Source organism: Homalodisca vitripennis, chromosome 1 (genome assembly GCF_021130785.1).
Source record: "Homalodisca vitripennis isolate AUS2020 chromosome 1, UT_GWSS_2.1, whole genome shotgun sequence".
NCBI lineage: Eukaryota > Metazoa > Arthropoda > Insecta > Hemiptera > Cicadellidae > Homalodisca > Homalodisca vitripennis.
Genome location: NC_060207.1, coordinates 73,929,750 through 73,955,124, shown reverse-complemented (window position 1 = coordinate 73,955,124; position 25,375 = coordinate 73,929,750). Strand labels below are relative to the sequence as shown.

General features: G+C 32.7%; 1 protein-coding gene across 4 annotated transcripts in view; it reads left to right on the top strand.

The window, feature by feature from the left end:
• LOC124364699 overlaps positions 1-22,597 on the top strand; it is a 28,502-nt gene extending 5,905 nt beyond the window's left edge. For 2 of the 4 annotated variants that reach the window (XR_006922643.1, XR_006922642.1), the window contains 5 exons: positions 2,740-2,838; positions 11,560-11,650; positions 13,015-13,114; positions 15,574-18,165; positions 22,379-22,597. Coding sequence is in view for 1 of the 4 variants with exons in the window: in XM_046820397.1 (XP_046676353.1) it covers positions 2,740-2,838; positions 11,560-11,650; positions 13,015-13,114; positions 22,379-22,475 (387 nt within the window). In the remaining 3 variants the exon portion in view is untranslated. The remainder of the gene's footprint in view (positions 1-2,739; positions 2,839-11,559; positions 11,651-13,014; positions 13,115-15,573; positions 18,166-22,378) is intronic. The other 2 variants (XR_006922644.1, XM_046820397.1) reach the window with 2 other exon arrangements.
• The last annotated feature ends 2,778 nt before the right edge of the window (positions 22,598-25,375 follow it).

Here is a 25,375-nt window from a genome sequence, read left to right as displayed (position 1 = left end):
GGTTTTAAAGGTTTAGCTGTTACTTAATGTAAGAAATCTTCAAGTTGCCAAGTTCCTAATTAAAATAAATCAGCGTTTAAAAGTTTATCTGTTTCTTTATGTCAAAAATTTTCCAAGTGCCGGTATGAATTAAATAATATTTTGTTTGATTTTAAGGGATAATCAATTTCTTTGTCAAGTAGTACTTAAACAGCCTAAACAAGATAGGCGGTTGAAGTCAGATGTATTAAGCAAACTGTTGTTTAAATGAAGATTTAAGTTTGCAGTTAAAAAAAAAATTACTTTCAGGAAAAGTTAAGGTGACCGAGGCAGAGTAGTGCGTGATCAGATGCTTTGGTTGTACTGTCTGCAAGTATTGGGTCACTCAATTCTTCCGCCTGCAACCTACTCTCTCTGTCTGTATGCATACTGTGTAGAGCTGGTGTAATTCGCTATGATTTGACCTAATACGTCACTTACGCTTGTTAGTTGGCTATAGTGGTGTCGTCACTAGATTATGTCAAAAATATTTGTATTAATATATTGATTCATTAAACAGATTTATTTTTTCTTTAGATAATCTTGTTGAATATAAAAACTAAATGTTTACTGAAGTTATTATATGAAAAAGTGCTTACTCTTGAAGTGGTTACTGAATACTAGTTTGACAGTGTTAGTGTCAGTTATTTGTGTATGCTTCTTCTAAAAAGTTGTAGTTTCTTGATAAACATATTATGTTCATTACTTTATTTCCTTCCTGAGGGAAAAGGACGGTTTGTCCCCGCGCTTAGTCCTAAAAGGACCTTTGCGCCCCCTTTACTTTAATTTTGTGCCCTCAAAGATCGAGGCTTTTGCAAAAACCAATCAGATTTAAGGGCTCCTGTTCTCTAATGTTCTTGGGGCTGAGGAGATATGCTCCCAGGTGTCTTTTTCGAGTCTCTACTATGGCAGGACAATCTAACCAAATGTGCTCCGCTGACTCCTCCTCCTCTCCACAGAGTCTACATTCGTTACTCTGACTAAGGCCTACCTTCATAAGGTGCTTCCTCAGAGGGCCATGTCCTGTCAACATTCCTAATATCAGTCTTATATCCTCCTTATTCTGGTCTAGGAGAGCTGTCCACCCTTTAGCGTAAGGAGAGATAAACAATTTGGATAGTGTTAATCCTGAGGCACTACTCCAATTGTTGTTTCTTGTCCTCTATTCCCAATCTTTGACCAGAGCTTTAATGTTGGAGAAGGCTATCCCACAACCTGGCTCAGGCCCCACCAATGTGGATTCTGCTCCCTTTTTGGCAAGGATGTCCGCTTTTTCATTCCCATGAATATCTTCATGACCCGGCACCCAACCGAGTGTTACTCTGTTATTCATTGTCAGCTCTGCTAGAGCATTCCTGCATTCCCAGACCGCTTTCGAATCAAACGAACAGGTATCAAGTACCTTCAGTGCAGCCTGACTATCAGAAAGTATTAGGTATGATAATCCTTTTGTCCTCAATTGTATGAGTCTTCTGGAACATGAGTCTATTGCCATGACCTCCGCCTGAAAACCCGTGGCATGTCTTCCTAGGGGCACAGCCATGTCAACTCCAGGTCCATGTATTCCGTATCCTGCCCTAGAGTCTAGGAGTGAACCATCAGTGAAAAACTTCAGGACTCCTTTTGTAGGGTAGGCCTCCTTTTTAATCCATTTCTCCTTATTTCCGATAGAGGCCGTATATGGTTTTTCAAAGGAGTATTTCTTAACCATAGCATCTGATACTTTAGTTAGCATTTCAGCCTCAGGAAATGTTTGCAATATTTTCATGTGGCCTTCTAAGGAGGTAGAATTTATTACCTTTGTTCCTAGAAGCTTCATTGCGCTTATAGCGGCTGTTCTCATCACCTCCTGGCCAAGAGGAGTGTAACCCAGGACTGCTTCAATTGCTAGTGTTGGGCAGGAGCTCATCGCTCCCGTGATGCTTAAGCAAGCTAACCTTTGAAGACTCTGTAGCCTTTTTGCAGCAGTGCTGTTGTTTGTTCTACTTTCGGCCACCACACTAAGGCAGCATATGTGACCATTGGTTTTATTATGGTTTCGTAAATCCAATATATCATTTTGGGTTTAAGTCCCCATTTAAATCCAAAAAGTCTCTTACAGGCCCCAAGGGCCATTATTGCTTTGGATATCCTGTTTCTAATATGGGAGTTCCAAGTGAGCTTTCCATCCAGGATTAAACCCAGGTACTTCACTTCCTTTGTTTGGTTAATGCTGATTCCCTCCAGAACAGGTTGTGATAGCTGGAGTTTTCTTTTCCTGGTAAAGGTAATCATATTTGTTTTTGATGGGTTGATCCGTATACCTTCCCCATGACACCAGTTACTTATGAAGTTAAGTTCTGTTTGTATTAGGCGTTCCAGCATGCCTTTGTTTTTTCCTTTAATCATAAGCACTAGGTCGTCCGCATAACATAGTAGCCTAATTCCCCTCTTCTCTGCTTTGCTTAGGAGATCATCCACTACCATCACCCACAGGAGAGGAGACAAAACTCCCCCCTGGGGGCAGCCTCTTTGGGCCGTGATCGCGGCAGATTCGTTCATTACTTACTAGTGCTCCAAAATAAGTTAAATGTGCAAAATAATAATAATTTGTTGGAGTATTACCCCATAGACACTTCACTATTGACTGTAGTCAGTCAGCCATTTATGATTTTTCAACCTCTTGAAGCAAAATAGTTCAGGAAATATGTACGTAAACCTTGCTAACATTGTTGGTAACAGGCTCTTCTTGTAACCAGCAACCGCCACCATCGAAGCATCGTCGCTGCATCCTTCCTTCAGACTTGTGAGGAAGAACTTGAGAAGCTTCAACAAATAACGGTAAGTTACTCGTATCACTTCAATATATTGGGCAAATAAAGTTTGTGAATTAAAATTTAGTCCTCAAAGCTTGACTTGATTTCCTAACTTTTAAAAAATAATCCTTTTAGATGATGTTTTTAAATTCATGCCTTATAATTACAAAAATAAATATAGGGTTATTCATTTTGTGGTAAACCTTCAAAACGGAATGATAATATATTAGTAAAATAAATTACATAGCATGTATCAGTCACGTGTGGAGACACGGAGACATTCCTGTACAGAATTGGATGGTGACTACGTAATCTGTCCGTTTTCGGTGTAAATCCCATGGGCTTATGTGTTACTCATGTAAAATGTTGTTTATTTACTTTTCCATATTCATCACACACACACACACACACACACACACACACACACACACACACACACACACACACACACACACACACACACACGCACGCACGCACGCACGCACGCACGCACGCACGCACACACACACACACACACACACACACACACACACACACACACACACACACACACACACACACACACACACACACACACACACACACACATTATCAACAATTAAAAATTTTTATAAAATCCAATGAAGGAAATATAAAATTGCCCAAGGGGTAACGATGAACAAACAGAAAGGTTGGAAACCGTGTTAATCCACTAAGAAGGACTAAAGAATAACAGAAGACTGATTATATGGCATTTAAACCACTTTACTATTATAAAGATCTAATCAAAACATTCGCTGTTAGAGTCTAAACAAAGTATAACATAGTACCTCTGTGGGTCTGGTTCGATTACTCCACTGATCGTTGGCTCAACAACCCAGACATTAGTTTAGTCTTAAAAAGAGGGTTGTTGGCCCAACTATCGGTGATGTAATCGGACCGATTTGTTTAAAAACATAACATAAACGGGTCGTTGGCCCAACGAACCATATTTGCAATTTAAAAAGTAAATGTACACTGAAGAGTCGTTAGTCCAACGGGCTCAAAATTTACTTACAAGTACTATTAGCTTGTATGGTTTGTTGGGCCAACGAATACATTTCCATAAGAAGTAAACTTTTAAAATCCAGGTTCGATTGCACCACTGTTCTTTGGGCCAACGATCCGTTTTAGAAATTATAGAGGTTCGATTGGTCCACTGGGTCGTTGGCCAACTACCTGATCAAATAAAACTTTGAATTCTAAGTGAAACGGGTCGATTACTTCACTGACCGTTTAGTCCAGTGAAGTCCCCCTACGCGGTCAAGGGCGAGCGCCGGCGTTATTCGGTCCTATTGCACTGTATTAATAAGCGTTTTCTAACATTATGATTTTGAATACATTTGACGCAAATATATTAATTTAATAAAATGCATGTATGAGGTAACTTGTATATAATTAATTGTGTGTCGGTAAAGAGCAAACTACATCGGTTAATATAAACTTAATATATTTTAATATATTCCGATTTATTCCACTTTACTGAATAAAACATATTCTTATAAATAATTGATGTAACTAAACCAATCTACATCCATTAAATTGGTATAAACTGTAATAATATTAATAAAAATTGAATCACAAACAGTATCTACTATCTATGTTTGTATTTGTAAATTGGCTGCTGCCGTTGGAAAATAAATAAATAAATAAATAAATAAATAAATAAGTACTGGTGGAGTAAGTAAGTTTTGTGATTCAATTTTAAACTACATAAGTATCTAACTAACTAAGTTCATTAATGCATTCATGAACTGTTTTTGTCATGTTTGATGACACTTTTCAGCACTTATATAGCGAGGTTGTTGATTTAAATTGTTATGTCCATCTTAAATTCATCCAGTGTGTGTGGCCGGTTTATATAAACTTTTTCTTTAGGGTATCCCACAGTAAAAAATCTGGAGACGTCAAACCAGGGGTATTGGGGGCCATAACTCTTTAAATATGATAAGTTCGACAAAAAACCCACGTAAGAATCGCATTGTGCGTGTGTAAGAAACGTGTGACGTGTCATTGCCCTACTGCAACCAACAATCACGTTCATTGTTTTCAAGCATCGAAATAAACTGTGTAATGATGCCTTGGTATACAATACTATTTACAATACCTTCGTACAAATTAGGGCCCACTATTGGACGACGTGATACGGCACACCACTCCCCAATTTTCTGACAATGCAAGGGAGTTTGTGGAAGATACGAGGATTTTGGTCGATCAAATTCTTGTGTTTGGCTATTGACATAACCACTGAGATGAAATCAAGCCTCAGTCTCATTAGTGAAGAAAACACTGTAATTCTGTACAACTCCATTGGTATAGACGAATGATCGAAACCATCTACAGTACTGTAGGCGCTTTTCTCTATCCGGCTCTTTCAGTTCCTCAACACGAAAGTACGCACGAAACTACAGTTGCTACGCACGAAATTTTAAATTTTTCATCGCTTTATGAGCACTACCGTGTGAAATCTTAAATTGTGTTGATAGTATCCTTAAACTTTTTGATGGCGAGCGGAGCATCACATTTTTACCCTAATCCAGTTTAGCATCCGTCAAAATAATGGTCGGCCTTCTGGTTCTCTTCCTGTCTGCAACTAATCCACATTCACGAAAACGAGCGATTAGTCTCGTTGTTTTTTAATTATGAGGCACTGCAGCGTATGGATATTTCTTACGAAATTCGTTAACAACGTGCGCATATATTCGGCTTTGTAAATACCGTTCAGCAATAAAAACTGGCTGCTCTTGAAAAAACGTCGTGTTTACAAAGCAGTAAACTCAACAATACTACAGACTTAATGTGACTGCTGTCCATTTCAAAGGTGTCTAGATTTGTTTTTGGTTGTACATGTGATGATATCTTGCGGTAGTCAACATAATTAATTCAACAAAACTCCTATTTGTAGAACTGTTCCTTTTGATGTGCGTGACTTAATGATCAATGTATAATGTTCTGATTTATTTTTCTTGAATCTGGTACACTTTTCAGATAGACATAAAATATATTTACAATAAATATTAAAGAAAACTATATAAATCATATAAAGGTAATGGGTGCAATTGTTACTGCAAAAACTAAATTGATAGTATTTTTCCAACTTTAAAATAGAAGCCGCTGAAGAAATAATGCGGATTGTTAATGTGATGTGAGAAAAGGGAAATGGTAATCTTATACGAGGTTAATCTGAAAACGGATTAATGATTTGTTAGGCTGTTAATTATAAGTAGGATAGTGTAATTTGTGGTACTGTTTTTGAATACAGTTTTAAGTAAAAAGTATATAATGATTGTTTTGTTTTTAATTCTTATAAGACCACAAGCAATGAATTATTTTTTATCAGTCATGGAATACCTAAGTAAACATGTTTGGTGTTGCAAGAAGAATTAAACTATTACACACAATTAAACGCTACTAGAGTGTTAATTTCTCGTAAGTCCACGATTATTCGTTTAGTGGTATTTTCCTCAGCTTCCTTCCAAGTTCAAAAATGTAAACTTGAATTGTTGTCCCTGTGACAAACTCTGTTATAATTACTAATAGTGTTAAGTGGTTTTTTACACCTTCTCTGTAGCTTTATACACGGTGATGCCTAGCGAGAATAGTGACAACTATCGACTGCAACATACAGTCACAGACAACAAAGTAATATGATTGTATTCTGTTCTCATTAAGCCTGATGGTTTTTCTTAAAATTGATTTACATCAAAATACACAGTAAAAATGTTAGTAACTCGGCTTACACGTCCAGCGTCATAACCAAAATCTAACTTTACCAATTTACACCGCAGAAAATATAATGCTTACACAATGAAATTCTTGATTTCCTTCGGACAAACCATGGAAAACTACCCTCAGTCAAAATATTGTTCCGATTTAAAATCTGATGACTGAAGATAGTTCCCCACAGCAAGATATTTGGCAATATAAATATCGTTTTTAAGTATTTTAGGTTATTATAATTGTATTAGTTACAACCAAGAAGTATTCTGTGACATTTAAAAACTTTTAAGTTTGTGTGCATTATTTACATTTACTCTAACTTATATCGTTACCCACTATGACGCAGATAGTGAAACGGTGGACCTGTATAGACGGTGATTCAATCGTGCAATTAGGCAAACTAGGCGGCCACCGAGGACGGCAACTTTGAGGGCGGCAAAATTAAGAAAACTTATAGAAACCGAGCCAAAAGTTAATAAAACAGGCTCGTGTTACTTTAAAACTAGACTTTAATCAGATCAAACATTACGTGGAGTGTCAGCATAAACTTTTGGTAGTTACGCATAAGTTAACTACATCATGAAAGAAGGTTTTGTAGCTACCCCCTCTATGTAACAGTGAAGATAGCAACAGAGCTGGCCTTGTGCGGGGGGTGGCTTTGGTAATACTGTGGTGTGGCCTTGAAGGTTCATATAGCCGCGTCGCTGCGATAACCCAATCATTTACTCAAGTTAATAGATCACTCACTCATCAGACTAGTTTTGGGAGTTTTCTATCGGCACTGTGTAGTTTTTTATAACGTGTACATATATAATGTAGCTTGATTTACGAGCATCTCGTACATTAAAGGGCACGCTATTAAGCTGCTATCCGCTTATCTGAGACTCAGTTTCTGACATGGGGCTAAAATTAGATGGGAAATATGCACTTGTTTCAATTCCATAAATCTTTCTCCAGAAACAGGCTCTAGTGTTTCAATGGTAATGGATTGAGAAAATTACATTGATATGTTAATACTAGTTATTTATAACTTATATTAAGTACATGTTTCCCATAAGGAACTCTATTTTTAGTACAAATTTTAGAGGTTCAAAATTTATGGGTTTGAGTCAATATGTATAGCACTTTTAACCCTTATGCCCATGTTAAAACCAAAGTCTCAGATGTGTGGCCGGCAACAAACTAGCGCACTCTCTTAAAAGCTTGGCATTACAAAAAATATATAATTTGCTACACTTAAGTGAACTCATGTCATCTTTCACGACAATAAAACTATGAAAAATTAAACGATAGATATTTTTATTATGTACATTTTTTTTATAAAGTTTCTTCTACAGAGTTGCAAAATAGCAGTATTTTGTTTTATTTATTGAATTTATATTCAGAATAAAATACACTTACATGAAATAACCTGTTGTATGAGTAATTAAAGCCTCGTTATACTATGGAAAAGTTGTGTTTTTGTTCTGGTATGGAGTGCACGATCGAGTTGGTGGTGGGGTGCGTCAATAGAGTATTTGAATAGGGCTCCAGATTAATCTGAGCCGGCCCTTTTGAAGTCTAACATCGCGCCCTTTGATGAAATGAAGTTGTTTACTATATTGCTTGGTACTGTTATCCTAATGTTTTAATAAACCAATAATTTTAGAATACGGAACATTTTTGCGGAAGTCTAACAATTAATTCACAGCCTAAAGAACAAAAACAACATTACTCCATATATAGCAACAATTTTTGTTGTATAAATACCACTGTAACATAAAATTCGTGGAAATATAAACATTGAAATAATGATATTTATATATGATATCATAAGCCTATATTTTATTTCAAACACAGTAAATCCCTAAGACTAAAACCAAAATTGACATGGTCCAAATGTTGAACCACAGAGTTTCAGGGCCAACTCAACATTTCTTCACAACAATTCTGGGTGATTTAAGGACCCAATGATTTTAACCAGAATTGAGATGGAGATTCTTTAAAACAATTACCTCTATATGGCAATGGGAATGGATGTATACATTTTCAACAGAATAAACTTACCTACAGACTTGAAATTTTGCATGAAGCTTCATTTTCATAAATTCAAAAATTGGAGAGGATTAGGATCAATAATATCAAAAAAAGAATCATGTCTAGAAATGAACAGCTTATGGCTTCACCTTGATTTGAACAATGAAAATGTATGTTCCTCTAGGTGTTATAAAAATGGAATCTTTACTATTCTTCAGCCTGTAAAAATGAATAATGCGTTTTATGTTACCACTAACACAGATGGAATTGATATAATTTTCCAAATTTTATCGTCAGCCTACTATGACAGTACTATATACAAGGATGTAGTAAATGCGGTTTAAGCAAATGATATTTGATGATATAATAATTAAATTTAATTACAGAGGTATTACATAGTTATAGAGACACAGCTACTACTCTGCTAGAGCTGGACAAGGTAACAAAACATCTTACAACAATATATATATATATATATATATATATATATATATATATATATATATATATATATATATATATATATATATATATAATTATTACTGATGATACATTACATTTAGCATAAATTGTGTGTAAACATATATGTATGTAAGTTTATATACAATTCATGCTGAATGTAACGTATCATCAGTAATGATTACGATTTCAAAAACTTTCTCTTCGGTCATGAACACAGGGTTAGTAATTATCCAACATGTCCGAAACTGTTTAGATTAGGCCTATCCTTAAGGTAGAATTAGGAATTTTAAAAGGTGTCATAAGTAAGTTACAAGAATATGTTTCAAATCAAGTTTACAAGTTGCTTAAAAACTGTTGGGTGAAAATATATCAGACGCAAAAATAATTATTAAGCCCCAGACCTATTTTTTATGGCACAAAAGGCACAAGATTCTCATGAGTTTTTTAAATATTTATAACACATTTGTGCACAACACCACGGACCAGTTTATGTAGGGAATTGAAGTACTTCCTTAATGAAGAAGGGCAGAATGAAATAGAATACAAGCAAACAGCAGACAGACCAGGAATTGCAAGGACACACAGATAAGCTGGCTTCCGGGAAGGAGGACATTCACACCTATTATGGCCCAGAAATCATCTAAATGTTTGGTAACACCTGTCTAACCTATAAGCTGAAGAAAAACTGCTTGAAATATAAAATACTGAGCTCAATCCAAAGTTTGTATAAATTATTTCTAACTGTATTACTATTATTATTACTATATTAATAACAAACCCTAACTATATTCTCTCCATCTCTCCAACCCTTCAAGATCATATATGCTACCTGGCATTTGTTCACAGTTTTTTTTAACTCAATATTCATTCACTCAGAATCTAAATTTTAGATCTTTAAAAATATGTATTTTCTTTGTTACATTAATTAATAGATCATTCTCTGTAATCTAGTTTAATTAAAATTGACAAACAATACAAATTTCTTTAGTGGATAATTATTTAAAATTTGTATATAAAGCGTTAAAAATATCTACATGTACATTAATGATCATTAATACTAAGGTTGTGTGGCTATTAAACATTTACAGGAGGAAGTGAATTTTGTTCTATATCTTTAATCCCATACACATTTCTGTATTTGAGTTTGAGAGAGTATCCTGCTGGCTCAATTGTACAATGAGGGAGTTTAACATTAACTTTTTAATATTTTGTAATAAATATACAGGATTTTCAGAAAGCGAGGACCAAAACTTATAGAAATAGGTAAACAGATTGTATTACCCAGAAACTGTATAGAACAAAACAGCCTCTTCATGATTATGTATATACTCTTCATGATTATGTATATACTCATCACCTACTTAATAGAGTGCATTTATTTTCCTATCTACCATGTAGCATTTTAAAATGTGAACTATAGATTATAATATTAACTGAACACTATATTCAATTTCCCTAATCGTTTTTTTAAGACAGTGACTGTCAGCTGTGGAAATGGCTGAATTGGCTCCATAAGCCATAATGAAATTCCTAAGCTTAACACAAGCAAGCTACATGAACCAATCACGTGATAAATAATTCCAAAGTTAAATTGATGTCTAATTTTATTTTTTTTTAATCCTATGATATTTGCAAACAAATTTCTAATGAAAATAAACTGGATTTTAATTAAAAAATTAAACTTAAGGCTCCAAATAACCACTGACCAAATTGAGCTTCTAAGTACCACCACACAAAGCTTGAGCTCGTATACCATGTCACAGCGCCACTAAAGCGATTAAGAGTTTCTTTCAGGTTGGAAATAATTAACTATTGCATAACACCTAAATCTATTCTTACAACTAAAATATCATCAATTTTATTTCATGCCATAAAATTAATTACCAACAGTATTTCAGAATGTGTGTAGTTAAATTCATAGAAATTCAGGAATCAAGTAAAATTACTAGCATTTATTTAAATTGATCCCACTGACAACAAAGGACTGAACCAAACTTCTAATATAAATTTATGTAACTCACCCTTATGGGAAGGGTTTAAATTTGTCTAATTAAGCTTTTTCTTCAATGCTAAGCCATTATGAAGCCAAGCTATAGATCCCTCTACATATCACAAGTAGAAAATTTGGCGGTTGGAAAGCTCTAACTGACCATGAAGGATACATTTCAAAAAGGCAATTTAAACTAGAAAATGTAATTTACAGAATAAGCTACATAAAAAATACAAACAAATTACTTTATAAAAATAAAAGTTACATTTGGATTTTTTATTTGATGCTTCTAACTAATCTTTAAAATATATTATGTTTAAACTACCAACACAAAAATTTGTACAATGATAATATCTTGTATTGCTTATTTGAACTTTAATTTCTAACTAGTTTAGTTTATAGGAGTTTCATCTGTTAAGTAAATTACAGGAGCTAAATTACAAAGTGTATGCAATAAAGAGCCATGTTGAAATTCATGAATGATACAGATGATAATCATATTAAAGTAGAACATTAATTTTATTTACTCTCATTTTTTAGGACACCATCAAACGTGTTCAGTTGCCTACTTTCTTGCAAGACTTGCAGTGTTTGAGTTCACAAAATTTCTTGCCAAAAGTCGATATTCCAGGTAATTATTTAGCAATAATAATTTCTAACTAGCTTATCAAAGTTTAAATAAAAAAATATTATTAATGTAAGATGAATTCAAGCAAGGCTAAACAAGAATGGTGTCAAAATTGTGGTTAAAGATCTTAGACAATTATAATATTCTTTTGACATTTTATAAATCAATATGGGAAATCTCTTTATTCATGATTATCTTATCTTTTTAAATGATCACAAACATAGGAACTACTTAAACAAGCTTCAAAAATTGATTATAAGCTTCTTTTTTGAAAGATTGCCATTTTTTTAGAGAGAATATAATTTATTTCTCCAGAAATACGGCTATTATACATCCAAAATAAAAACTTAATATTTATTTTATTAACAATAACTATGCATGAACTCATAACAACCATACCCAATTTAGAGATTTGTGAAAATAGATCCATTTATTGATTTGTTATGTGTGTGTGTTATTAGGTATCGTAATTAGTGTTCCATTTCAAAGGAAGGTCTTTAATCAAAATAGTGTATTTTCGAATAAAAATAATATGTTTAATCCAATTTTGTGGGTATGTATGCATGCTCATGAGTGTATGTGTTTCCTAGGCATACTGAAATATCCAAATTTATCTTGATGGTAAATCTTTGATCAAAATTATTTAATAAACTGAAACAATACTGATGTTTACCTATTTTACTAGTTCATGGATTTTGTTACTGGAAGTTGATCACTAAATTCATCATTTTGATTTACTGAGGCTTCCTGAGCTTATTCGGTATATAATGAAGAGTGACCATTTTTACAGCTTTTGTTGCAATCCTTTATTCATGTAACAATCTCAGCATCTGCTTCAAAGGTCTTTTAAAATATTTTTGATAGCTTCAAATTTAAAACGAGTTTATTTACAAAAACTCTGATGCAATACTGTAGTTTAAAAAGTCAAAAGCACTACATGTGAAAAATGTATACAATATTTAATATTTATTTAGTTATATGCAGCCGAGTAACACATTGTTCACATTCATCTCACCTGCCTACATCTACATGCTAATCAAGAATATTGAAATGCCAGAGCATCTTCAATAACAAGAGGCTTCAAATAGAATCATGCACTCTGTATGATTGTAAATCCTGTGGCAACTGTTGGAGATAAAATTCTTGCTTATATTATTTTGAGTTCACTTTTCTTCTAAACTTGGTTCAGTTCTGAGTCCAGCAAAAAAATTGTAAAGAACTTTGTCTAACTTATACCAATTGCAAATTTTAATAACTTGTAACACAAGCAAAACAGATCATGCTGTTTTGTTTTATATGAGTAAGTATCATGATCTCATATTTTGATAGCACCTGATTATATAGTATTACCAAGATTTGTATTACAGTCTCTGTGCCATCAAGAAACCATGTAGAGGACTTAGAAAAGAAACTGGAAAGTAAAGGAGAGTTGAAACCAGTGCAGTTCAAGCTGTTACAGACAAGAACGTAAGTTTCTATGCTGAATTTGTTCTCTTACTGACTTGTGTGGTTGATACAAAATCAATTAATAACTGAATGCTTATTAGTTTCGTGGATTCATAGAGGGTTTATTGAGGACATTTTGAACGAATATATTTCTAAGTCAGATATTTTTGGTTCTAAATATTGTTTTTATGTTCTTTTTGCAAAATTAAATAGTACTTTAGATTGCAGGGAATTTTGGATACTGCATCTGTAAATATTATGGTGGTTACAGGAAGATACACAAGGAAAGCAGTTTTCTCTCCTTTATAATACTGAATCAAAATTAATTCACTTTGAATTACGAACATTATTTCAGCAGGTTTATAGAATAGGCAAATTAATAATTTATATGGTTAAAGTTACACTTTTTGAAAGGCATTTGTAAAATGATGATATGGCACACATACAAGGTATATTGCAAAAATTTAATTATTTAAGTAGTGTTTAAACACAGTATTAACAAGAAAACACATGTTACTGTGTTAGCTTTCAGATTCCACTAATCCCACATTACCCATAGTACTGTTTTCCACCAGCCTCAATTGATAACAATAGCAAATAATTGTTTACGGTTGGAGATTAAATTATTTACTCAGCGGCTATACAAAGTCCAACTTTGGTAACAAGCTTATCACATGCTGGACCTCATTATCTAACAATTATGTGGCAATTTTTTAATCACGTGAACTGCATTCTCCAAAGGGTAACAAATAGTAGCAAATTCACTTACAGTCTAAATTTTACTTTTTTATAGTCATGTCTACTCTTGTTAGGAGGTAGTCGATTAGAAGATATTAAATAATTTAACCTAAACCCAATGTGGCATTTCAAGGGAACATGGTTCCAACCATGAATTTCAAGAGAAGGCAATTTAGGCTCAAGGGTGTTCAAAACTATCCTTTGAACCGTGAATTGCTCTGATCTAGCACTTCTTCCATACATAATTTCTAAATAGTGGTTATCCACTGTCATGAAAAAAGAGTATTTCAAGAAATTAATTTCTCAACCCATTCAGACTGGGCACAACTGCAGTAAATGAGGATATGTCCTCGTCATATGACATATTATGACCTGTACGCCCATGCAATGTAATTTGGAAACATCTCTAGAGAACTTTCTTTGACAGCTGCAGCCATCACAGAAATGAAGCATACAATGATCAAGTCACCTATAATGATTTGTTTATCAAGAACATGCATGTAATAAAGAGAGAGAGAGAGAGAGAGAGAAAATCTTCAAGCAATGCTGTGATTACAAATCGTTGCTTGCTCAAAATAAAAGTGATTTTTTCCTGAAGTCCTGAAGAAAAAACATCTTTTTTTTACAGGATGGATATTTCCTTCAAAACACCCACCCCACATACCATAAAATTTCTTTCTAGTAGATAACAAAATATTCTAGATAATAGAAAAAACTTAATGCTCTAGCCTGAAAGCAAGTATTGGTCAGATGATTAGTTGAAATATGTAACAATTCCATGCCTGAAACAGGTTTCCAGATCACTGGAAAAAAGCTGAGATGCTACTCAATAATAAATATAATTACATTATCTTTATTATTCCTATACTCCAATACATGGAAGTTCCTATACTCCAAAATTTCAGTTATTCAACTGCTGCCTATTATCCTTAAAATAAAATGACACTTATACACATGAATAACTGCTGATGGCCCAACTTCTTCCAAAGATTCATCAGCAGCCCAACAATTTGATTCAAGGAGTAACAAAGTTTGTTGTCAATTATCTTGTGATGATTAATGTGACCACTAAATAATGTTATCGAAAAATAGTTCACCAATACATGCTTGTCTCATGTATATACACATGTGCGTATATATACTTTCCTTGAAGCTGGGTTGATTTTGAGAATGCATTTAAACAAACATAAGTGTCCATTTGAATTTGGGTTGGAAAAGTAACTTATAATTGGTTCACAAATGGCTGAAAATCTCTTGTATAGTGTCTTTCAGAATTCAGTGCTTCATCTGCACTAATAAGAAGTGGGAAGAACTTTAAAATATGGATTTTCCCAATTACGACAACATATTATGTAAAAATGGGTCACCAAAACTTTATCACATTAAATAAAATATATAAGTCATAGAAATAATATGACCTGTAAGGAAGTTACAAACAATATACACATTCAGAATAGTTCAAAGGTAACACTGCAATTACAGACTGAGAGTACATCTAACTAATGAAGTATAACCACTTTTTGAATACAGAAGCTGCACAATATAGAGGTTTGAAAAAAACGCTAATTGATATCTGAAAACTTCTATATTACTCAAAAATATAATATCCTTTCTCATGTCTTGCACCTCAAATATAACCAATCAAAATACAAGCAAACATTTTTAAAATCTTGTATATTTAGTTTCTTTGTCAAACATTAACCAAACATTATTTATAAAAGAATTTGTTGGTATGTTGGCAGGTGCCAGGCATGTACAGGTGGAGAACAAATTAATTGTGACAGAAATAAAAAAACAAGAACACAGTGTAATACTACTTCAGTGAATATAGAAATAGACAGACCACTCAAACAACACAATTGTTCAGATTGCAAAGCATGCTCTTCTATTGTATCTACTACCAATGCTGCTTATTGTAATGTGTACGTTGAGAAAAAGAAAAAAGGAACATATGTCAATAAGGATTTAAGTGTGGTGAGAAAACAATTTAGCACAATAATGTTTCCAACCAATCCTTTTGTGAAGACTTCATCTTTAGAGAGAAATTATCATAAAGGTATTCACGTATCCCTAAAACCTCCTCCTTACAATATAAACAAATCCAAACCTTGGAGCAAAATTAACTATAATTTGGAACAAGAAAATCAAGACAGAAAGTTACAAACTAAGAATAGAACCCGACACAACTATCTACAAACAAATTTTGAACATGAAGACAAAAAATGTAATGTTGAAAAAGTTTCATCTGGTAATACAAATTTAAAAAATAATAAGACTGTATGTGATAAAAATTGTGAATATAAAATAATTGTTAAAGAATTGTTCAAAAGTAGTGACAATAACACTTCAACTAAAATAGTAATAAAAAACAAAAGGACCAATACTGTGCACATTGAAGATGAATTTAGTAAAGTAATTAAAACTTTGGTACCCAAAGCTCATTGTTTGTATTTGTTTCATGACAAAAATTCACAAAATCTAAAAAGCCATGTTTTTAAAGTTCCTATCAAAATTAACAAAAAGAACATAATTTTAAAGTTTGTTATTTGTTTGTCTGTGAAGTATAAACAGAAAAATGCTCAGTCAATTTCAAGAAGAAGAGCAAGAAATCTGCATAGCTGTATGACTCAAATGAAACAAAAATACAAGGCAATTACCAAGAATGTAACCAACACAATTATTCCAGTAGAACCTAATGCCTGTACTACACAGCTGAAGAGCCACAGTTTATATACAAACTCTAGTATTTGCTCAACAAATTTATTAAAAAATAGAACTGTTCATGAGTCAAGCGAGTATACACCACTTGCTCATGGAGACAACCAATTGTCAAGTATGGATTCAGCTTTCAATTACGTAAACCAGCTGTACCTAGGTTACAAAAGACTGCCAGGTTATTTTTCAGAACATGAGATTAAAAATATTATTGAAAAAGTAACATTGAAGGAACATACTGGCCTGGGAAAACATTTTATGGACTGCTCTGAAATAAATTACGATTATCAGCCAGAATTAATAAATTACTTGGCTTATTATGAGCCAAACTTGGAAACCATACAGGAAGAATCTGACAGTGAATTATCAGATTACATGAAGGAAAATTGTTTAAATGACAATCAAGAAGTAGGGTCCCAGGAATATACTAAAACCGAAACAAAGCTATCAATAGATGTATTAAATGGAAATGCCACAGAGATTCTAGACAATACCAGTAAAGTTCTGAGTGAAAGTACAACTGTTTCATCAAGTGATATAGGAAATGGAATTAGTATAGATGAGCATTTTCCAAAAATTATTACAACCATTTGCTCAGAAAAGATTGCTAAAGTGTTTCCACTTAACTCAGGAAAAGAAACACTTGACTTTGAAAAAGGTGTCACACTAGAATCTGAAAACATATTGACACTTGATTCTAAAAAAGTGCTAGTATTTGATTCTAAAAAAGGGTCAATATTTAACTATGAAAAAGATCCGACACTTACCACTGGAAAAGAATTTGTATTTGACTCTGACAAAGAGTCAACAGTTAAATCTGTGGAAGAGTTCAAACTTAGATCTAAAACAGGATTGACACTTGAATCTGAAAAAGGTTTTATACATGGCTCTGAAAAACACCAAGAAAACCAAGATACATTAAGCAGTAATTTGGATTTGAAGAGTTTTGATGAAACCATGTGTATTAATATACCCAGTTATTTCCCAGATGATGAGATCAACAATTGTATGAAAACAATGTTAATGGGTTTATCAAAGGATTTAGTAAACAGGAGACAAGAGTGGCCTGACGAGCCAACAGTTCAAGGTCAGGATTCTGAGCATACTGGTGTTTATAACACTGAATGTAATCAAACAAACTTTCTTACATTTACTAAGGAGATAATACTGACTTCCACTGAAATTGTAGATGGGGTCCCAAATGAGGACATGCTAGATGGAAACGAGATTGACAACTATTCAGAAAACTCTGAAATCCAACTTGACTTCCAACGCACGTCAAACAGTACAGTTTTAATGGAGTCCACTTCGTTTGGTTCAGACAATGTTGAGAACTATATCTGGTGTGACACGTTAGCTCAGTTCAGATGTATTGACAATGAGTGTTTTGCACACAGCGTGTGGCTGACTTACAGTGGGAACTTACATTAGAATTCAAAACTGAAGAAATAAATCAATTCAAATTTGATGTTTAGTCATTAGCACTTTTACAAAAAATCTAAAAGTCAAACTAAGATTGGATTGTTACAAATTCTATAAAACATTTTGTACAAATTATAAATATTATCCTCAATTATTTACATGGAACAAACATCCAGTATTTCTTCATTAAAACATAGGTAATTTATACAAACACTTGTTGCCAAACTCTATATAATTTTGTTAGTAACAAATTAAGTAATATACTTATACATGTCTTTAAGAGTAATCATTCAATCGCACTTCTCAATCACTTTTACTATTTAAGTTCTTGAAGTTATATTTTCTAACGGATATCGAATTACCTCTAGTATAGTTTGTCTAAACCTTAAACCGTATCAGCCCTTGCATTGGGACCACAACTTTCGAAACAAATTAAAACTACACACAAGGCTACCTCTTACCATGTCTCAAGAAATTATTTTATATTAAAACCAACTCTCATTATCAGTTACACAAAATGTAAGGTATATTTAGAAAGTAACCTCAAAGTAAGGTGCAACATCTCATTTAAAGACACCACTAAAAAAACCGCCAATCATGATGTTTTACCAGTTTTAATTTAACTATTTGGAAACATAATACATTAACTAAAAATTATTATTTATTAGTGTAGGTTTGTGTAACACTCTGCCTGTTTATGTAGCACTAACCTTGTTTCAGACCATTTCAAAGCTAATTTTCAGAATTTTACACAATACATATTTATTGCCCAAATATTCTCATATTTGACATTCTTTCCGAGGGCACAAAGAGTAGAATAAAAAGTAATAATAATAATAGTTTTCATCTTTTCTTTGAAGCAGGTATATAATATAATTTAGAAATAACAAATAGTAATTTTCTACTCAATGGCAACAAAAAAATGAAAAGCTAAAAAAATTTGAACATAATTTATTTAACAATTGACACCAAATTAGTTTGTATGAGGAAAATATATATTCTATTACTGTTTTATAAAAATTGATCAAATGTTAGTATTGCCACATGGTTATTAATTAACTTAATGAAACTAAATGATCGTCATATTATGTCAGTTTGTACACACTGTAAGTAAATACAGGATACGTACTAAGATGTGGTGAGGTTATGCACCCACAAAAGGTTAACAAATCAACATACCATGGTGATAAGCCTAATTTTGGTATGTCCATTATCATAACTTTTTGATGTGTTAATTTTCATAACACATAACCTTTTTTTGGTTTTGACACCTGAAGATTTCAGATGTCGAATTAAATTTTTATCAGCAAATGGCTGTAGCAATGGCAAATGTCAGAAATCCTGTTAAATTTTCACATCATTCTTTATCAACTATGGGTTTTAAGCAAAGAATTAACTTCATCCTGCTCAGCAGATTTTCCAGTAGTTTAGACAAAGTTTTTAATAACTTTTAACAGTTAACAACTGCAGGTTTTTAATATGTAAATGCTGTAGTAATTACTATTAAATAATTTAGTTACTGACATTAATTATGAAAATTACTAGTTAAATAAATATTTTTGGCCAATTATAAAGTTCATTTGTACTCAAATGTAATCCAATAAAAACCAATCTTTCAAAATTACTAAAAAGAAAACTGAAATTCTCAATATTCTCCTTTGCCACTACATTGACAAACTTCAGAACTAGAAGGCTTTATCCATATACATACAAGTACCTGTTGAGTACAGACAGAACATGTACCAAATAAATAAACAAGTAAAAGTAAACTTAGGATATATTAAAAAATCAGTCATTTAATGATTGAGATGGCGTATGCTACAAACCCCTTCAGTTAACATAATTTATATCCATATTTCCTTCCTACTAAGGTTTCCAGATGTAGATGAGCTGCTTTGAAAGCAACCTACACAAAGAGTTCTTGCGCATAGGGGTAGGGAGGAGCCAACGAATTATAATAATGGAACGCGCTCTGGGCCGGAGAAACCGAGCCGAAATCCTGGGCTGCGTTCCGAGTCTGCAGGCGCTGGAAATGGGCAAGAACTAACTCCGCCCATATGGCAGGCATTATAGTAATGATCTAATATCACTTTAAAACGCCTTGTAGACTTAATACAATTGTTAGATACTACAATTTATTTATTATTACAAATGTTAGTAGCTGCTTTTTACCGTGGATTTTTATTTTCTGTTAAAAAAACTGATTTTTGTGCAATATCAAAATAACTGAGATTTTGACTTTTATTTTTCTTACAAAGTCGGAAACAAATATTACAGGCATTAAAATATTACCCAGATGAAAAAAAAACAACTTTTTATTGACAGTATTTTATTTCAAAATAAACTACAAAAAATTTACAAACATGACACACTTAATCTACGTGTTAGAAAATAAAATTATTTTGACCAATATTTTTGCCTTATTTCTAAGTTGGTTTCTTTTTTAATGTCAAAAGTTTTTGTTTTTTCGATGTGATGAGATATTATTTAAAAAAAATAGTTTAGTCACAGTTTTAATTCAAAGTAACTCGTGGCTTCCTGTCAATTTAGAAGTGGTCGCATTTGTTTGAGATAACTAGAGTAAATAATAATATTTTACAATTTTCAATACCGTACATCATCACTTGATCTACTTAATTTACCCTTAGATTTAAAATCAATAAAAAGTTAATGTGTTCTAAGATCAGCATCATTGGCATGGAGTACAGAACTTGGTGAGTTCTTGCCCACTTTAAGCACCTGCAAATCCATGGATACACCAGTAACGCACAGCTGTGTGCGACCGGAAAACACAACATGCTGCTTATGGGCAGTGCGCGTTCCAGTAGTATAGTTCGTTGGGAGGAGCAGGAGCTCAACCACGCCTACTGCCATCCCCTCTTTCACTGCTCAATCTATTTCCTTTACAAGACACAAGTGGGAACCGAGTACTTTGCTTCCCTGCGTTGCTGTTTTGGAGTATCACGCTATGTTTCGTTATTCTCGTTGTTATGGAATAACAAATATTATTATTTATGTTAAGAATAGTCTATTCCATCTATTTAATGTGTTAGTATAACTAAGAAGTATTTTAACAAATATGTATTGTTAACAGCTGTTTTTATTATTATTGGGTTTGTAAAATAGCTGTTATGTAACACATACCCTACGAGTGGTAAGGTGGTGACTGAGGAGTGTTTGGTAATGAATGTCCACATATCTCTCTCTCTCTCTCACTCCCCCCTCCGCACGGTTCACAGGTCGTTTCCAAAGCGGCTCATCTATACTAGCATACTTGTTGATAAATTTTGTCAGGGGGAGGTTTATGATTCATTGTATACTGCTTGGCATTTTTTGGGGAACATATACTACCAGAAATACCTAATTTAGGCTATTTGACATTCAGTTGTACAAAACAGTACATATTTCTTACACACATATTAAGTTTAAATATTTTTTTTACTTTCAGGAGATGATCATCAACCTATATTATTATGTCACTGTTTCCAGCCATTTTATTTAAGGCTATGTCACTATGTTTTGTAGCTAATGCAGTAAATTATTTGTGCCATACACTTTAGCCTATTTCTTTGCTGTGTCTTTTTCACAGTTTAAAAACTTACTACAGAAGATACTTTGAGTAATGGCACAATGTGAAGTGTGTGATATCAGAATGGGACTACTTCGATATATTATACAAGTAAAAGGCACAGGAGAAGTTTACCAAGGCACAGGGTGGTGTACACCGATGAAACAAAATTATAGCCTTTCAGAGCTTACAATAACAATTTATTTATACCACACTAAATTTTACAGAACAGCTATGCCTTAGCCGAGTTGCTGATTGACTTCAAAACTGATTATATATTCTAATTTCATTATTCAATATAATCCTAACCATAATATTATTTCTAACCGTGAACACTTCTTTTCTAATTTAAAATGAAAAATACCATAATAGTTTCAAAATTTATATGAGTATTCATAAAAAAGTACATACAATAATCCCTACTTTACAGTAGTATAGTTAATTTATAATTTTATTTGAAGACTTAACCAGAAATATGAATAGTAATAACAATTATTATAATTGATATTGAGCTGAAACAAAACAAACACAACGTTTATATTGTTTAAACGGCAGAAGGAGGATTCATGGAAAATGCATTTGCAATGGGTACAAGAAATAAGAAATTGATTCAAATATATTATAACAAAAGTTTAATTTATGGTGCACCTTTTTATTATTTATTTATTGTAGTGTTGTAGAAACTTTAATAACTCAATATTACATGTGACCAATACATTTTTTTCTAGTAAATTTCAAATTAGAGCTAGTAAATGTAGTAAAATGGCTATTTTAAATTGATGTTCTATTAGGATTTGCTTAAATGAAAAGACTTTGTAATCAATCTGGTGCTAATGTTTCAGAAGGTCCACGTTGACATCAGCAAGACGCGATCGACCAAAAAGAGAAAAACAACTTTATGTATGTCGAGTTAGTATCTGTGTAAATGCTAAGCAATAACCTGTCTTTAATTTAATCAGTTTTCTTATCATCAGTGTAAACTTTTTGTTTTCATCCTAACATAACATAAACCGAACAAAGCCACTATGGATTCAATTTTAATATACAGTGTCTGTAACATACTGGAATGATGTAATAAGTTTTAATAGAGTAAGTTTAAGAGTTTATATACTAATTTATAGAACAAAAAGCAAATTTTGTAGGCATTGAAGATTCTTCATTTCCTTGGGATACGTACCAGCCAAGAAACTAAATATTAAATGGATGAATGGTTCAAGCTGAACTCTTTAATAATAAAAATCAGTGACTTAAAAATAAATTACATTGTATTTTAAAAGTTAAAAGAACAGAAGAGAGTATCTGAATACAATACTTTGACTATATTCAATTTTATGTACATATGTACATTGAATAGCATCAAATTTCTATAGACTACTAAACTAAAAATAATTGGATTTGAAATAAATATTTTATAATTTAAAAAATAATATTAAATATTTACAACCGTAATTCATAAAATACAATTTAAAATTACAGAGAGGTGGATAGTTCCTCAATAGAGTAAAGTGCATTGTTGAGTAAATTATCTTTGAGCATGTTTTTAAACTTTAGACCATTTTCTGTTTTTGTTTTGTGGTAAATGTTTTAAAAATTTGTTCCCCAATTATTACACTTATTACAAGAACTTGTTGCAACCAAACTTGTTTTATCAATTAATATTAATTTTAAAATTCTCAGAAGATTGTTCAATTGGTAATTTGATTGTAAAGTTTGAAATATAACAAGCTTTAACCCTAGAGCTGGCAATGGTGTCACTCTGTACTGGCGGCTCTATTTTAACAGCCTCGCAGACGTTTCTTATAATGTATCACATTTCATAACTGTTAGTCCAAATATAAACTATTATAATATAATAATAGTGAATACATATTATGTCAATGTATTCACAACTATATGGAGAGCATTATAATAACAATATCTTATTGTTTCCATGGAAACATATTTTTATTTTTTTTACAAAATGTAAGAAAAATGTTTTTTGGAAATTTTTTTTTTAATATTCCGTTGTGTAACTGCTTAGCAATAAGCTTTACATCAAATCCGTAAATTTATAACTTATTCGAAAGTTTATCCTGATTCCAAAAATATATAATTATTATAACTTTTACCTCAAAACGTATGTGTTACAGGGCTTTGTATGAAAAAGCACCCATATTTACTTATTTTCAAAAATGCGTACCTTTCTAAATACATATTATTGTTCGTGGGTAAACATAATCTCTTGACTGCACTTATATTTATATATAAGTATGACAGTTAAAACAAATATAAAATAAAATAATAAATTTTAATCTTACCTTATTTACACATGTACAATATATACAAAGTTTCGTTTTTCACTCAGCGTCACTAGATCCCGCCCTGCGAGCTCTCTAAGATCATTTGATTGGTCTCTAAAGTTTTCGCCCATACTGAACAACTAAAACTATAACCTAAGAAAGCTAAAAAAACAATAATAACAACACCAAATACTATTGGATTCGTAAACTCAAACACAAAACCCGGCACTTGTTTACAGTTTCACAACAATGTGGTTGACCCGTACTACGTTCACGTCAGCTGTCCATACAGAACGACCGTTTTACTGTAAACAAAGAAGACAATAATCGAAGTAAGAACAGTAAATCGGTACTATAGTTATTGCTTTTCCAGAATATATAAAATAAAAATCATTTATATGACCTTAATTGCCTACAATTTCAATAACTGTACATGTCTACTTTGGTGACGAATATTCGTCGTTGCCAAATCGGACGGGCCTTTGGCGACGAAAATTCATTTCATGCCAGCTCTAGGGTTAATATATCCTGCACTAATTCTCTAAAAAAATTTTCAAACTTGAATATTACCTTTGAGCACGCACTGCTATAGAAATCATTTTATATGTACATATGCTTATATAATATGCAGTGCTCAATTTTCAGACCTAGAAATAACAAAACTTTGTCTCCCATTGGTCTATGCATATGGAAGACTTGACAAGAGGTCCAGGAAAATTTTGAAAATATGAAGTTGCAGCAAGCAGGGCTTTTTTACACTTCTGAAGTGCTACATAAAGTTTCTTATTTTTGTCAAACATAGGTATCGGCACATTCCACCTGAAAATGAGTACATGTTATTTTAATCAAATTTACATTGCAAAAATAATAATTGTCAAGTTGAAAGTTCTTGACAATTTGTCTACAACCTTTGAAGTTAAGTCAGGAATGAGACAAGAAGACAGCTTATCCCTCTACTTTTTAATATTGCGGTACTTGTATCTGAACAAGTCTACAATGTAGATGAAATGGGCCTAAATTACAAAATGCTTCCAAAAACCACTCTTACTATCTTAAGAACAAAGCTTTCTAAAGACAGACTCACAAGTACAACTTGTAGGAAGCCACAAAATGATGTTCATCATAGGGAAATCTAAGAAGTCAAGAGCGTTTAAAAAGCTAAACATGGCAACACTTTGGCAGTTTTCTATTGTAATCAATCATCTACTTGGATGGAGAGTCATTTGTTTAAGGGGTGGTTTTTTGATGAATTTGTCCCCTCGGTAAGCAACATTTAAACTCTAAGGACTTACCTGCTCGTGCTGTTTTGCTCTTAGATAACACTCCCAGTCTTCCCTCTGAATCTGAACTAAAAAAAGGAAACATCAAGGCTTCATTTTTACCGCTCCACATTACACCTTTAAAATACAGCCTATGGCTCAGGGTGTCATAACCTTTTTGATGCAATGAAAAGTTTAAATATAAAAGAACCCTTCAGAAGGCTTGGAAAAAGATTTGGCCATCACTGAAACAAGAAGAACCTGAGAATGACCATGAGCCAACTTCGACAGAAGCAGATGT